The sequence below is a fragment of the Pungitius pungitius genome, chromosome 7 (assembly GCF_949316345.1).
Source record: "Pungitius pungitius chromosome 7, fPunPun2.1, whole genome shotgun sequence".
NCBI classification, from domain to species: domain Eukaryota; kingdom Metazoa; phylum Chordata; class Actinopteri; order Perciformes; family Gasterosteidae; genus Pungitius; species Pungitius pungitius.
Window position 1 is genome coordinate 18287794 of NC_084906.1, and position 14741 is coordinate 18302534.

Here is a 14741-nt window from a genome sequence, read left to right on the forward strand (position 1 = left end):
ACCCACGACGCCCTGTCTGTAAGAGTAAAGGTTTGTGTGAATCACGAAGTTTTTCCACGATCACGCATGTGATCAACTTTACCAGTTCATGTGCATTACCTGAATATTCCAAATAAAGGGAGAGAAAACATAATTAAAAATCATATGTTTATCTATATCAGACTTTCAATTTCAGCTACCAATTAAAAAATCGATTGAGGGAGGAGCTGCACCAATCTAACTTCCCGTTACTTAATAGCTAAAATACTAGCTAGCGTTAATTCTTTAATCATGAACACTTACGGGAGATATTTGCAAGCAGCGACCAGAGATACCACAACACAAACTGACCATGAGCCTAACGTTAGACGTGAGACGTTACCTGAAACAATGCCCGACCCTGAAGGCCCTGAGTGTGAGGGAGTTAGCCATTAGCAAAGGCGGCAGCTATTAAGCTAACACGTCAGCGTCGCCACTTTTAAACTATGCAATTTAGTTAAATACTCACGTATCGCTAGGTGACATTTAGCAACATGGCATCCAACTGCTGTCCTCTTTCTTTCCAGTAAATTAATGTAAGTGTATTCTTTTCAGTAGTATGGTCAACAAACATCTGAGAAATGTTTGGCTAACGTTAGCTCACCTTGGGTCAAATAACAGTAATTCTGTCCTCTGACATTTTATTTTGCTGCTACTTTCTAACGCATTAACGTAAGCTCAAAGTTTCAGTACTTCCTAGTTATAAAGACATGTCACGTTTCCCTCTATTGTAATTATTTAAAGGAATTTTAAGTTTTTAAATTTTAAAAGTTTTTTGCTGAAATATATTTATTTTCAGGAAGACAAAAAAAGCCAGTTACCCTCAGGTCATGTAAACCATGAAAGTCACATAGGTTCACATATTTTTGGTGTATTTTCTGAAATAAAAGAAAACGGTGAATTTGGTCAATGTTTTTAATTGGACAAAGACTATAACAGCTAGCATCTGTAATGACGTATATAATTCACTTTGTTTCCTTCCATATCCCACTTCCTTTTCTACTGCCCCAGGGAAGCATCGGCTTATATTATTACCACCCGTGTATTAAAAATGGTGTACTGTACTTGGTTGGTAACTGAGGGGGACCATGAGGATTCATAGTTGTCCAAGACTTCCCTCACAGGCCCCAATCTGTCTATATTCCTTAAATAAATTTCCTTCATCCAGATAGGACAGAAATAGTACAGAATATGTACACCCCAGCATTTCAAGTGACACGCAGGGCATCTTTAAAGACCTTAAAAGGCACTTACAGTACACAACTTGAAAGTTAAAGATGTGGATCCACTTCTTCTATCCAATGTCTGATGAACTACACCCTACTTCTTGTTTCCCAAACAGACATTTTTACCTACATCTGTCTTCATACAACAGCTCACCATCACTTGTTTCTGATTGGTGGCTGTGTTCATAAACTCGGTAAAAATGCAACTAGTGTTTCGTGTTTAAATGAGGTGCAGGTTAAAATTTGGTTGGATTTTTGCATTTTGTTTTAGAATCAAAAAATATTTTTGTCTGTATTTCACAGCAGAGAGTGTGGAGTGCGGAGAATGAACTATTTTCCCTTTGACCTCCTCGGTTGGACCACATCCATCTTCAAACTCGGGTTTGTTTCACTACGGTGAATGAGACACTATCTCAGTGCGGAAATATGTCCACGTACAGACATATAAACACCTTTTTTAACCTATTTATTTATTTATTTTTGCACAATAAGAACTCCTGATGTTGCTAACAGGTTCAACTCTGACCCAAATTGGGATTTTCCCTTCCACCGAAAGGCCACTAAGAGGCGCTGCAGAATAGCATTTGAGCATTGAAGACGTCGGTAAGACTTCCCTCATCCCATATTTATAAATCCCATTTTAAATCCAACACCCCAAAGAGATTTTGGTGACTCCGGTGATCAGAATTTTTATTTTTTTTGCTGCCAGACGTAATACATCATGATTCAAATAATAAACAAGTTCAGGACTTATGCAGTTGAAATATTATAGACTGCCTTAACAAATAGCTAAATGTGTGACCACTTTTACGTTTTTATACCCATTTGATCAATAAACCGATTTCTAAATTCTCTGTATGAGAATTCTGATCCAAATGTTCTCATGTAATGCTTTTATAGTACCTTAACGGACAGCAATACTCACAGCTGCACAGTGCTGCACGTGCCAAAAAATTATGTATATGCATTTTTTGTGACGTTTTATCAAAATGTCACCGCGTGGGATTTTGGCCCCACGCATGTTGTGAGTCTAAGCCGGTTGTTGAATGACTCCTTCTGCATGTTTCACACCGAGCCGCACTAAGTGCTGTGAGTCAAGTATCGTGGCACTCGAGCGCAAAGTAGCGCGCAAAGCTCACACCCGAGCTCAGAACTGCTAACAGCTGTATCATCCAGATCTTATCCTCCCACAGAGACAAAAAAAAACACACGGACGCAGTCTTCATTGGTGCTCATGAGAGAGTGAGAGAGAGAGAGAGAGAGAGAGAGAGAGAGAGGGGGGAGGGGGGCGTAAAGAGAGAGCGAGAGAGAGGGACACACACGGGATGCTGATGATCCGCACTAAGGATGCTATCGATCCGGCTCGCAGATGCTCTCCTCCTCCGGTTCCACGAACACGCCGATGTGCGCAATGACTAAGGTGGGTTTAAAAAGTTTAAAAAGTTTTCTCTAATGTGTCCAATGGTCCCCTTTGCATTTACGGCTGCACGACGGGGGGGGGGGGGGGGGGGGTCACCGCGTTCGTGCAGCTTGCAGTGATTTGCTTATTTATTTATTCCGTGTATGTTTCATCTCTTCGTGATCGCGCAGGCAGAGTGAGAAACGGACACGCGCGCGCGCGCTGCTGCATGGGAACGCCGAGACACCGATGCAGGACCCCTCCGCGCTGTTCGGGATGGTCAGCCACTGTCAGACCCCGACGACCTTCGCCGACTTCCCCGGCCTGTCGCTCTCCGCGTTCGGCGGCAAGGCGGACGTCTGCCCGCGGAGGGCCGGCGGCGGCGGCGGGGGCTTCGGGTCGCTGGTCCGCCGGAGCTCCCACGACAGCCCGACGCACGTGAACTGCGCCGGCCAGAAGGCAGCCGGCGCGTGCGGGGAAAAAGCGCACCTGGCCGCCAAAGCGCCGCGGTCGTGCCTCTCTTTCCAAGCCGCGCAAGGTAGGACCCCCCCCCCAGACACACACACAATGTGAGGCGGAGGTCTTAAAAGTGATGCTCTTTAGCAGTTTGGAAGCTCTAAAGTTGTTAATTAGTTAGTTGATTAATATGAAATAATTAATTAATATTTTATGTACTAATAATTATTGCTATTGTTAAAAAAGAATGCACTCAAACAGCAGGAGTCCGGCTAATTAGCAGTCTTTATCTGAGATAAACATCCATTTATCCAAAATAACGTTGCTTCCACATTGCTCCTCAAAGAGCATCATTTGAGGCAGCTGTGCCGTATTTTTGTGGATGAGGTCCGTTAATTAGAAGCAGAACTCGCTTGCATCCTGAGCCGATTCATAAATAACAGATTCAAAGTCTCCGTTGCACATAAATGCCCTGTGAAGGGATGTAGCCTCCAGTCCGGGGAGTAGTTAACAAGGCAAGGCCACTTGTAGGATTAGGGTGTTGCCTCTTTTAGTTAAAAAAATATATATATATATATATATATATATGTGCAACCTTTGACTCTTCAAAACAATAAAAAACAATAAAAGCAAAAGAATATATGCAAACTAAAACATTTGTTAAAAATGTTGAACACAATATGAATCCTGAAGACGATGAAATCTACATGCTCAAAAAGGCTCAAAATTTAAATAGGATTTTGTACCTTTTTAGAACAAATAGGGTACACTTTGACCTTTGCTCATCAGTGAAAGCAAAAACGTACAGATAATAGAGCACGCAGAGCGTAAACTGTCTGTAGAAGCCCGCTCCATCCTGTTTACACAGAGTGTTGTTATGAGAGGGCGGAGGTAATTACAGCCCCGTCCTAAATTATGATTAGACGGGAACAGACTTTTATATTAGCAATCATCGTTGCAGCAAGAAGAGGATCAACGGATTTGATTATTTTTTTTTTCTTTGTGCCAAACCCAAACCATATGTCCGGTGAATGCGTCGCAGCATTTATGAGTTCTCTCGGAGCGCAGTTGCGGCCTCAGCATCCCGAAGCGGAATGAATCGCCTCATTGTCTCCGCGCCGCTTTTGAACTCGCCTCCCCGTGTATTGTGGGAACGCAAGATGTGTTGTGCGTTTGTGGACTATGTTGAGCCGACTGACATCGGAGGAGACACGTATCCGTTTGTTTGGTCCTGACTCTGAGGCAGTTGAGTGTTTAAAAAAAAAAAAAAAAATTATTTATAATTTCAATATCCAGGGGGTTAATGAATTAAAGACATTTTCATCATCTCTTTGGAGTACAACTCCCCCCCCCCCACCAAAAAAAACCTACTTAAAAAAATGATTTAGCAGTAAAGGTTCAGTAATAAAACAGTATGTTTTGGCACGGCTGATGGTGTCTATCTGAGATTAGCATGCACTGTGTGGGAGGCGTTTTGCCCTGTTTGGTCTCTTACGCTGAGTGCGTAACTGATCTCTGTGCTCATCAGTCTTTTGTATCATGCCTCATTGCATGCGTTCAAATTACATCCTCCCATTTGGGGGCAGAACTGTAGTTTGACCTGCATTCTGTGGATTTATACTGAAAGGAATCTTTGAACAAACACAGACTAATATTTATCCTGACGGAGACACTGCAGGAAGAACTCACCTCAGGTGGGACGCTTTATGACCTTTTAACGGCGCATCCTTTGATTGCAAAATATGAACAATTAAGAATTCAGCGTACGACTGACTTTTCATTGATTTTTGTGCCACGGTGGGTTCTGAGATATTTGCATTCAGCGCTGTTCTGTTGATTTTCTCATTACTGGGGATGTAAATGACTCGGCTGTTTGAGGGAGTCTGTGTGCATCCATTTGTGAGGGAGACGGCTTGTGTGTTAATGAAGGCTGTGACTTATAGAGCTGTAGTGCCTTCATGCAGGATCCTTATTTCAGGTGCCAGGTATCCCGAATGAGGGGAAAATGACTTACTTGCATTTGCTGTGCCGTTGCAAAAAAAAAGTGCTCCAGCTAAACGATGACATTTCTTCACTATTTTTCCTCACATCACGTCGTGAGCTGCGGCACGCCGGCCTGACGTTTTGTGTTGCTCTTTGTGCGCGGAACGCCGGCTGATTGTCCGTACGCCACTGTGCCATAAACATTAGGGCCCACCAGCAAGGAAAATATTTGTCTTTCAAAGAAAAACACTTGACCTCTCTTGAAAAAAAAAAAAAGAATATCAGGTTTGACCGGCGTGTCTACTCATTGGATACCGCGCTGAAGTTCCTCCTGGCCGGGACCAAGCTGTCGAGTGTGTGTGTGTGTGTGTGTGAGCCTATTTGGGGGAAATGTTTTAGTTAGAGGAGTGTGCCGGAGTCCCAGACTAACGCAGAGGCCTGTCTGTTGATTCAGCCTGTAAAGACATGAGTAATGGATATTTGGATTCCATCATTTTTGCACCTCTACGGCTGTTCGCTGTTGTTTTCTGCCAACACACATTAGAGTGACATGTGTTCTATAAGCGTTGCATGCACACACGCCGTACGCACACCTGCATGCAAAGCACGCGACACCGTGACAGCATACGAGCAACACGTGCATCTGCCGCGCACAAAAGGACACACTTTTTTTTTTGTGTGTGTGTGTGTGTGTGTGTGTGTGTGTGGTGAAGTGGCATTGGCAGCGAATGTCGAGTTTCCTCAAAATGACCCAGTTTCCTGTGTTTTCCCACAGCAGCATTTGTAGACGTCAGGCCGCGGGGCGATAATCCGACTGTTATGAGAAACAACCGACCATTACAGCCCCGCTTTGAGCCCAGCGCTTAATGACAGCTTACCAGCAGCTCGTGAATAGTTTTGGTCGTGTGTGCATAGAGGAACACATTAAGTGCTTTTGGTGAGGTCTCAAATTCCATCAAACTGTGAGGTTTATTTATTATTATTCTTTAGTCTGGAAAGAGGAGCCATTATTTTTTTCATTGCGACTTTGAAATCGAAAATGTTCTCTTCTGTCATTTATTGACGTAGAAGAGTAATTGATGATGCACATGTACTAAAATTATACTTATTATTCCTCATAGATATGGCACAAGGGAACTAGGGTTCACATTTGAAATATCATTTACATTTTTAAAAAATGGTTCCAATGCGTTCTTCGGGCAGCAGAGACTTTCATCTGAGTACATTTCAGATTTCCTTCTCACATAAAATGTTTATACAGCTATAACTCTGGGAAAACATTTGTTTCAACTGTTTTCTTTTTCCCAGTTTTCGTTTGCCTCTGATGTCTCATATTATTTATTCGTCCTGGAATGTTTCTCAGTATTTCCGTTTGGTCGTTTGTGACTCTGTTCTACCAACCAGAATCAGGGCTATGACTGCAGTCTGAGTCAATGATCAAAGAGTGGTCTAGATCTTGACAAAATGCATCCCTAATGGAACAATGGATCCCGGGGGAGGGCGAAGGGGGGGGGGGGGAGGGGCGGGTGATTCAGCAGTTGACGCAGTTTAAATATTTACTGTAGATGTTTGACCACAGTTTAAATCAATCCTGTACTGTTCTCCCACAGTGCTGAGTCAGTCATTTCGGATGGTGTCATCGTCTGGTTTTGCAAAAATTCAAATACCAGAATTTGATACCAAACCAAAAGATCTTAAGCCTCCAATATCTTCACCGGATACATTTAACGAGGTTAAACCTTGGCTTACACAAAACATACGTTTTCTTTAGGGCAACAGCAACATACAAGGTCGCAGCAGCTGTTCCGCGTTTAAAACAGCCGGATGCTTTCCTCACTTTCTGCATCCGTGCAACTGAAGCCAGTGGAGCTATGCGAGGCCTGATGGTGGATCCCAAAGTACCACGGTGATGGAAACCTTCTCACAAGTGTTTTTCACCAGTCGGTACTTTCCCCCTCGAGCCACGGAGAGCTCCTCACCTCACGCCTTCGGTGTGTCTACAATGAGCTCAGCGGTGAGCTATGGGGCGAAGGCGTGCACGGAGCGGTGTCTGCAGCATGTTCCATCGCTTCACCAAGCCGATGCTTCCCCGCCGGCATTCCCGTAAAAAACCTCTGTCTGGAAGAGCCGCTGCGGAAGGGAATGCCGGGTAATGGAATGAGAGAGCGCCTCCTGAGTCACAGCCACTGGAGAAGGGTCCGGCATCTGCTCGGGGGTGGGGGTCGATCAAACTTGCCCCCCCCCCCCCCCCCCCCCCCGCGGGTGTGTGCAAGCGGGAGAGACAAGTGTTGCGTCACCTCGACCTCCGGGAGGCTGTGGCCGTTGCCGTGTCTTCTGATTGGTCCTCTGACGTTTCAAAACGAACGCGTGCCGCAAACAAACGTTTTTTGTTTTTCGCTGCCGGGCCTCTCCGCCTGCCGTCCTCCTTCGTCCAAGTCTTCGTCAAGTCTTCCTATGTGACCGAAGGAATTCGGACTCAGTCACACGGCAAAAATCCGATCTGCTTGGAGTGAGTGTCGAAATATCACTGGAATACCAGGACAAATGGGCTCCGGGCCTCGGTGTTTGCTCCGATATGTCATAATAAAAATGTATTTTTAGTCTAAGCCTTGCCCCGAGAAGTGCTCGAAAAAGTTGCTCACACTACAGGTTTAAGAACAAGCTGCCAGGTCTCTGTGAATTCTACCAGATTTGACTTTTTTTCAATATTTTTAGAAGAGATACCTATCTGTAATTTGTGTTGCATGGACCAGACACGCCACAGCTGACCACACGTCTGCAGGGTCTGTGTTACCCGTGCATTTTTCAGACAGCAGCAGCTCCTCTCGCAGACGTCTGTGTGCATGACTTAGCACGGTTGGGTTCTTGATTTTCATCTGGGCCGTGCCACTTGCTGTTCTTGGCTCGGCGCTGCGGTGTTTCATCAAAGTGGAATCCGCTCCGTTCGCCTCCGCTTCTGCCAGAGCTGAGAGAGAGAGAGAGAAGCTTTGAAAAGAAAAGTACTTGGCTCAAAAAGTATTTTATATACATTAGGTCAAAAAGAAAATCAAGGAAGATAGAGTCAAAATAATGTCACGTAGGAAAAAAAAATCAAAACATATTCCATCAGCAGATGGAAATTAGCCAGTGTGGTTCACTTACAGTACATCTGTTGATTAGTGTGCATTGTCACTGCAAAATAAATACATATTAGGCCAAAAAAGATCATGAAAAAAATATTTGATTATATTAGGTCGTTTTGAAAAAAAGAGAAAAATATTAGGTCAAAAAATGGGAAAAGAAATTTGAAACATTTTTGGTCAAAATAGGTAAAAAATATATTAGGTTAAAAAAAAGCGATGAAAAAAAATAATAGTCCATGATGATGTTTTGGAAAAAAAGTATAGTAAAAAATATATTATGTAGGAAAATGTAATGGAAAAGAAAGTCAAACAATATTAGGTAAAAAAAAAAATGTAATGGAAGCAGATCAGCGTTTAAAAATAGAACAGCAACCGGTCTGAGTGCTTCAATGGTCGAGTTGTTATTTCTTGACTGCTGGAGATTAATCAGCCAGCCAATCAAACATTGGCGTCGACTGAGTGGTCAAAAACAAATGGGCAAACATAATGCGCGCCGAGGCCGTTTTAATGCCTTCATTAGTGCCGAGGAGCACAAGTTTTATCCTCCTCCTCCTCCTCCTCCTTGTTCTCTCGTTCTCTCTCTCCCTCGCTCGCTCTGCGTCTCTGCCAGGAAGCTGCCACGGGGGCAGAGCCCAGTCAGCTCACGGCAACCATTGGCTGGCGGCTGCCCCGGAGGACCATGAAAGACATTATAAAGTCTAATAGTGCAGTTTATATACTTTTATTGGTGCTTGTGTTTAGAAGCCCGGCATTCTGGATGTGCATAAGCAGTCCAGCTCCTGCGCTGTGTTAACAAAAAAAAACTTTTTTTTTCTCGCATTTCGTGACTAATAAGAGCACGAAGGAATGAGCGGGAGCGGAGGCTGCCGCGAGAACAGAAAAAAATACTCTCGGGCTGGTCGGGGCGAATCATTTCGACATCACATCACAGAACCTGAGCGTGACGACTTGCACCAGATCCGGGGTTCAGATATTCTATTCACATGTGCCTCATGTCTTGGCAGATATATGCACCCTTGCACCTCATTGTTCACGATAGAGGGCCAAGTTGCATCATTCAGAGTCCATATCTAATGAATTATTCTTTCGGTGATATATTTTAAAGCAGTGGTGTGCGAATACAGAGTCTGAGTCTGAATACATTCTAGCTCGTGTGATGCTCTGAGGTCGGGGGGGGGGGGGGGGATGTCTATGCAACAGGCAGCATCGTAGCGCAGGTGGACCCGGTGTTCTTGGGAAGTCGAGGGTTTTGGGAAAGCAAGGCCGATGCCCTGTTCAGGTCAACGCTTTTAAGTCCAAGTTTCAGGGGAGCCGGGAGCTCGGCCAGGCCGACTCTGGATGTTAATAAAGTTGAGAGGCTCGATGCCAGCACTGTGATCTGTGGCGCTTAGGGTTATTTTTACAGACTTTTTACAGACAATTACATCTGAAAGGGAAAGCTGTTTTTCAGTGGTCTAATATCGGAGCAATGAGATACAGTATGTGATAAGAACAGGCAATTTCCCATGTTGTGATGAGGGGGGGGAAGGGCGGGGGTATGTTATGTATGAGAAATCCCTATGTATCACTGTAATAGCCAACGACACAATAGTACTTTTCTCTTATTTTACAGAAGGTTTGTTAAAAGTAAAACTTACAACCACAAACTTTCTTCCCCGTCCATTTCCTCAGCCGGTCCAAGGATTGTCTATTTGAAAAAAAAAAAACCACAGGATGAGATGGTCGCACTGTCCATCTGTTATCTTCTGGCTCCTTTCTGTATCTTTCTGCTTTTTATTCCTCTTCCCGTCACATGTGAAGGAAAGCTGTGCAGCTTTGGCTCCGTTGGCAGAGTTCATCCTGTGATCCCCAATGAGGAAACAATTCTGCTTTCAGCTGTTTCGCTCCAGAGGATCGGCCCGGTTCCTCTTTGATTTACTGTCGCCAGGATTAAATGTAGGACCCGTTTTCTTTATGCGTTTCATATGGGCCAAGCAGTAAGTGTGTTAAACGGATCCATATTACACTGTGTAATAGCCTCAGTATGCACTCTTCATTAGCATGCTTAACATTCCCCCCAAGACCCAGAAGTCGGCTTCTATAATACACTGCTTAACACAAACATCATGTTGGATACTTCCAATCTCTTATGGGGCTCGTTGTTGGCAGTTTTATTAGTGAGCGCATTTTGGACTGTGTGTGTGTGTGTGTGTGTGTGTGTGTTTGTGTGCGCACGCTGATGTTTGGGTCAAAGTGGAGGACAGAATGGAGATGTGCATGAACTTTGAACATTAAAACCGTTTGAAAAGGATTTAATACACAAACATTGTGTCTTGCCAAGCCATCAGAGCAGAGACACAACAGATGTCGGTGAAGAGGTCAAAACGGGTAGTTTGTGTGACGTTGGGGTGTGCGTCGTAGTATTTTCATGGTCAGTGCGTTACTATCTGCAGTTATGATCCACACGGACATGGGTTGACACGCCTTCAGCAACCAATAAAAATTCCCGCAGCTGAAAATATCTCCAATAAATCACCGGGGGTTTTTGAAGAGAATATGTGGGAGGAGTAACTGGCGCTCTCCCCAGTAAGTCACAGATTGAGGCACCGAAAGAGAAAGAGTGGAGGAAAGCAACATTTCTCTTCTCTCCGTTCATCTAACCTTTCTGTCTGATTACAGCACATGTTGACTGACAACCAATGAAAAGCCTAATCAGGCACTTTCAGCCCGTACAGGCACGTGTGTTCGAAGGCTAAAAATGAACCCGGCAGCAGCCAGGTGCTGAGCACTTGGCCCGGCGCCTGGGAGCCTCGGCCAATTGGAAAATGCTCTCAGAATTTATCTGCACCCTTCTCCCGTGACAAATTGTTTTATTGTTCCCACACAGTTGGTTTTCATCTAGTATCTCGGCTAATGACGTGGGCCTATTCTTGTTCCTTTTATTGGGCGTAGTTGCTCTGCAAGCGTTCACATCTGATGCAGCAACACTCCCATGTACCAGAGAACCAATGAAGACACACAGGGGGAGGGGGGGAGGGGGGGGGGGGGGCACAGAGTAAGAAACTTTAGTCGCCGGTAAGAAAAGGCGATCTTGATACGCGTATTGCTTTGTATATGCTGTAAATGCCTCTGTGTCGTGACCCCTGCGACCTTCTGTCAAACGGGGGTAACGCTGCTTCCTGAAGGGTTCGACTTCTGTACGCTCTCCCCCTCGGCGAACTCCAAACCCCCCCCTTTTTAATCACATTATTCAGTGTGTCTCATGTGCCCGGGCGAGTAGACGTTGCCGTGCGCGTGCGCCGCAGATGGCAGAGATAGGTCCGAGCCGCGCACTCTGCCTGACCCCAGCTCAGAGCGTCGGGACTCAGGGCCGCTAATCTTTAACAAATGCTGCGAGTCTCCATGACCGGGCCCTCGCTGAGATGGCTTAGTCAAAACAGCCCCGCCGCTGCTGCTGCTGCTGCCCGAACACAACCTCCGCCTCTAGCTGACTGACTTAACGAATGCCTGCTGGCCGCTCCCTCCGCTGCGTTCACGCGGTGGCGCTCCGCGGACGTTCCTGCAGAGGAACACGCAGGTCATCTCTCAGCGGAGCGATGCAGGAGCGAAGGGAAAGAAAACACTGCACCGAATGACCATAGTTTAATCTGTCAGAGTTGGAAAAAAGGGTCCATATGCACAAGGGTTCGTCACTGTGCTACGCTGTGAAAACCTTCCTGTATAGAGGCTTGCTACACTCAAACTGTGATTTACATTTACTGTGAAACAAAATCACTCAAGAAATCCCCAATTCACACAACCGTATACCCGAAACGCCGGAGATCCTAACTCTCCGGCTGGAAAAGGAAACATTTTGCGATGGAGACAATAAACGGGTTCTCCTCGAAGCGTCTCCAAGCCATCGAAACAGCCAACATGTTTTTGCCAGACGAAACAGTGTCTGTTTTTTGTCAAGTTCGACGTTTCTTTGATGGTCACCCCCCCGGCCTCTCCTCCGATGGCTCCCTTTGGTCACTTTGCTCACCCTTCTTGATCACGGCGCCGGCACCTCCCTTTATCCGGGCCCCGCCTCGTCTTCTCATACGCTGTTTCTGTTTACGTGGGCCTGGTCACGTTTTCATACCACTTTTGGGCTTCACAACGACCACGAGCAGTCCAGGCCTCTCGCCAGGCTCGGGCACAGTCGGACTTTGTGCACGGAGCAGCGGCCCGACGTGTTGAGTTAAACGTCACCACTTGCGCTGCGAAATGTCTCGGGAGAAATTTCGGAATGGTCCAAGTTTTTCAAATGATGTTGATGCATATTGAATAATTTATTTTGAGTCTTTGCTTTGCATCTTTGGTGCCTCAGCTGTCTTGGTTCTCCTCTCTAATTGCACATAAATGTCAGTATGGTACTGGCATCCAGCATAAATTACCAGTCTGTTTTTTTTTTCTTATATTTTTTAAATATATTTGATTATTTGTTACAGTAGGAACAATAAATTCCCACTCAAGTTTTACAATAACTTATTAATGTTCTAAGCAATGACGCTTTTTATTCCAACTAGTAAAGATATTGCAGTTCAACCGTAACTATGAAGTAATGATTTAAAAAAAAAAAAGAAGCTCAGCAAGGATCTGCGGCGTGAGAGAAAGGTTTAATGTGTAACCTCCAAAACCGCAGTTCAACAAAAGTCAACCGGACTTGTGAGCCGGGCCCTTGATGGCTTTAGCTGTAAATGTAGATGCACGGTTTTACCACAGTGGCCACTTTTACAAGACCAGCCCTGTCATTTGACACGAAAACATGGCCAATCAAGGCCCCAGTAAAGACGCCAGTCTTCTACGGGCCCCGAGAGCTGCGAGTCATGAAGGAGTCCAGCGAGAGCGGCGATGCGTCGGTAAATGTACACGGCTGCATGCCAAAGTACACTCGTTTAACAGCGCCAAAAGACCAGCGCTGAGAGCCCGCATGTTTATCTTGGGGATGATGCTAAATGGCCAGAATTCATATTTCACATGAAATCTCTCTTCTTCTTTTTTTTTTTTTTTAAGATGGGCCCCTCTCTCAATTTTAACGTGCGAGGAAAGAAACATTTGCATTTCAAACACCGTAAAAAATGAAAATAAATGGAGAGCGACACGATTTATGGTTTTGGAGACTATATTGGAAAACAGGCGAGGGGAGCTCCACAATGAATGCCAGGCCAGGTGTAAAGTTCTACACCCTCTTGATTCACTCTTTTATTCACGCCTCACACTCTCGGGCCAAGCAGCACACACGACAGAGGCCAAGACGGTGATTATGAACAACGATTTCTTTACTTCTGCTCGTTAACGTCTGATTAGGCTCCTTCTCACCACGAGACCTCTCCAAAAATCTATCAACTGACGGCCGTCACATTTCACTTTTGAGTTGATCGCTGTCTGGTTAAAGTCTAATGGTAAGACTTTAGCCATTCCGGTTAGCGTGGTATTCGCTGCTTCGTCATGGGGCATCATTAGAGAGTGTGGCACACATAACTATGGCCCCCCTATCCTACATCAATGCAGCCATTATTATTTAATATGACACATACATGTTTATACATCTCATGCAAAACATTCTTTTAAGTAAATGACTGTGTACACGGCATTATATGTAGAATCTATTTCTTAGTACACCTTAGATAAGATTCTTTGTCTACAGGTGATGAGGATTTTTTATGTATTAGTCCTGCGTGCGTCAGTAGTCTGTCGATCTAAGTTCTTGTTAAAGCACCAAATTCAATCACACTAATAGTGGTTCGTTAACCGTTCTGGGTTGTTGTGATGTCACTGGAGGTGCTGGTGCTGACCCACAGTGAAACTACAGAGAAACAAGCCAAACTCTCGTATCACCATCGGGCTGCTTCGCGCAGCTAGCGTAGACATCCTACCAAAAGGAATCTTATTACAGCCATTAAACAAGAGAAGGGAAAGCACAGGAGGGCTTTAACGCCTGAACATCTAAAATGCTGACGCAGTGAGAATATATTTGCTCGTAAAGCTCTTTGATGGTGGCCCTGTCCATTCCAGCGCACAGCGCCGCTGTCTGGGTAAATATCTGTGTATTGACCTCCCACCGCATAAGATTGAATGTGTTTCCTTAGGTGTCATTCTGTACCATTTTTTTTGGGGGGGGGGGGGGGCGCTTTACAGTCCCTACTGGGCCTTAATCCCTGGAACCACGGGGGGGGGCTCAGGAAGAACCATGGCACCGCTGCTCAAGCGGTGGCCGACGTGGGGCTCCTCCCGAGGCTGTGGAGAGACGAGGGGTCGACGATGATTTCCTCACAGCAGCATTATACAGCTGTTATTGATGTGAAGGACCGTCCATCTCAAGTTACCTGTTACCGTGTGCCTGTCGCTGTGTGTGATCCGTGCGCGTGTCTGTGTCTGTGTGTGTGTTTGTGTGTGTGTGTGTGCTTGATGCGGCTGCCAAAGCCTTTGGTGAATGAAGGACTCGACACACAATAAAAGAATGGAATTGCTGACTTCCTTAGGTATGTGTGGTTTGAAACTCAACACAGGTTCACTCAGTGGAAAACCTGGGGC

At 45.3% G+C, this 14741-nt stretch overlaps 1 protein-coding gene across 2 annotated transcripts in view; it reads left to right on the forward strand.

Moving 5' to 3' along the window:
- The first annotated feature begins 2546 nt into the window (after positions 1 to 2546).
- Positions 2547 to 14741, forward strand: part of LOC119216381 (zinc finger protein GLIS1) — a 56050-nt gene continuing 43855 nt past the window's right edge. For both annotated transcript variants that reach the window (XM_062563284.1, XM_062563285.1), the window contains exons 1-2: positions 2547 to 2664; positions 2835 to 3181. In XM_062563284.1, coding sequence (XP_062419268.1) covers positions 2893 to 3181 — 289 coding nt within the window. In that variant the 5' untranslated portion in view covers positions 2547 to 2664; positions 2835 to 2892. The remainder of the gene's footprint in view (positions 2665 to 2834; positions 3182 to 14741) is intronic.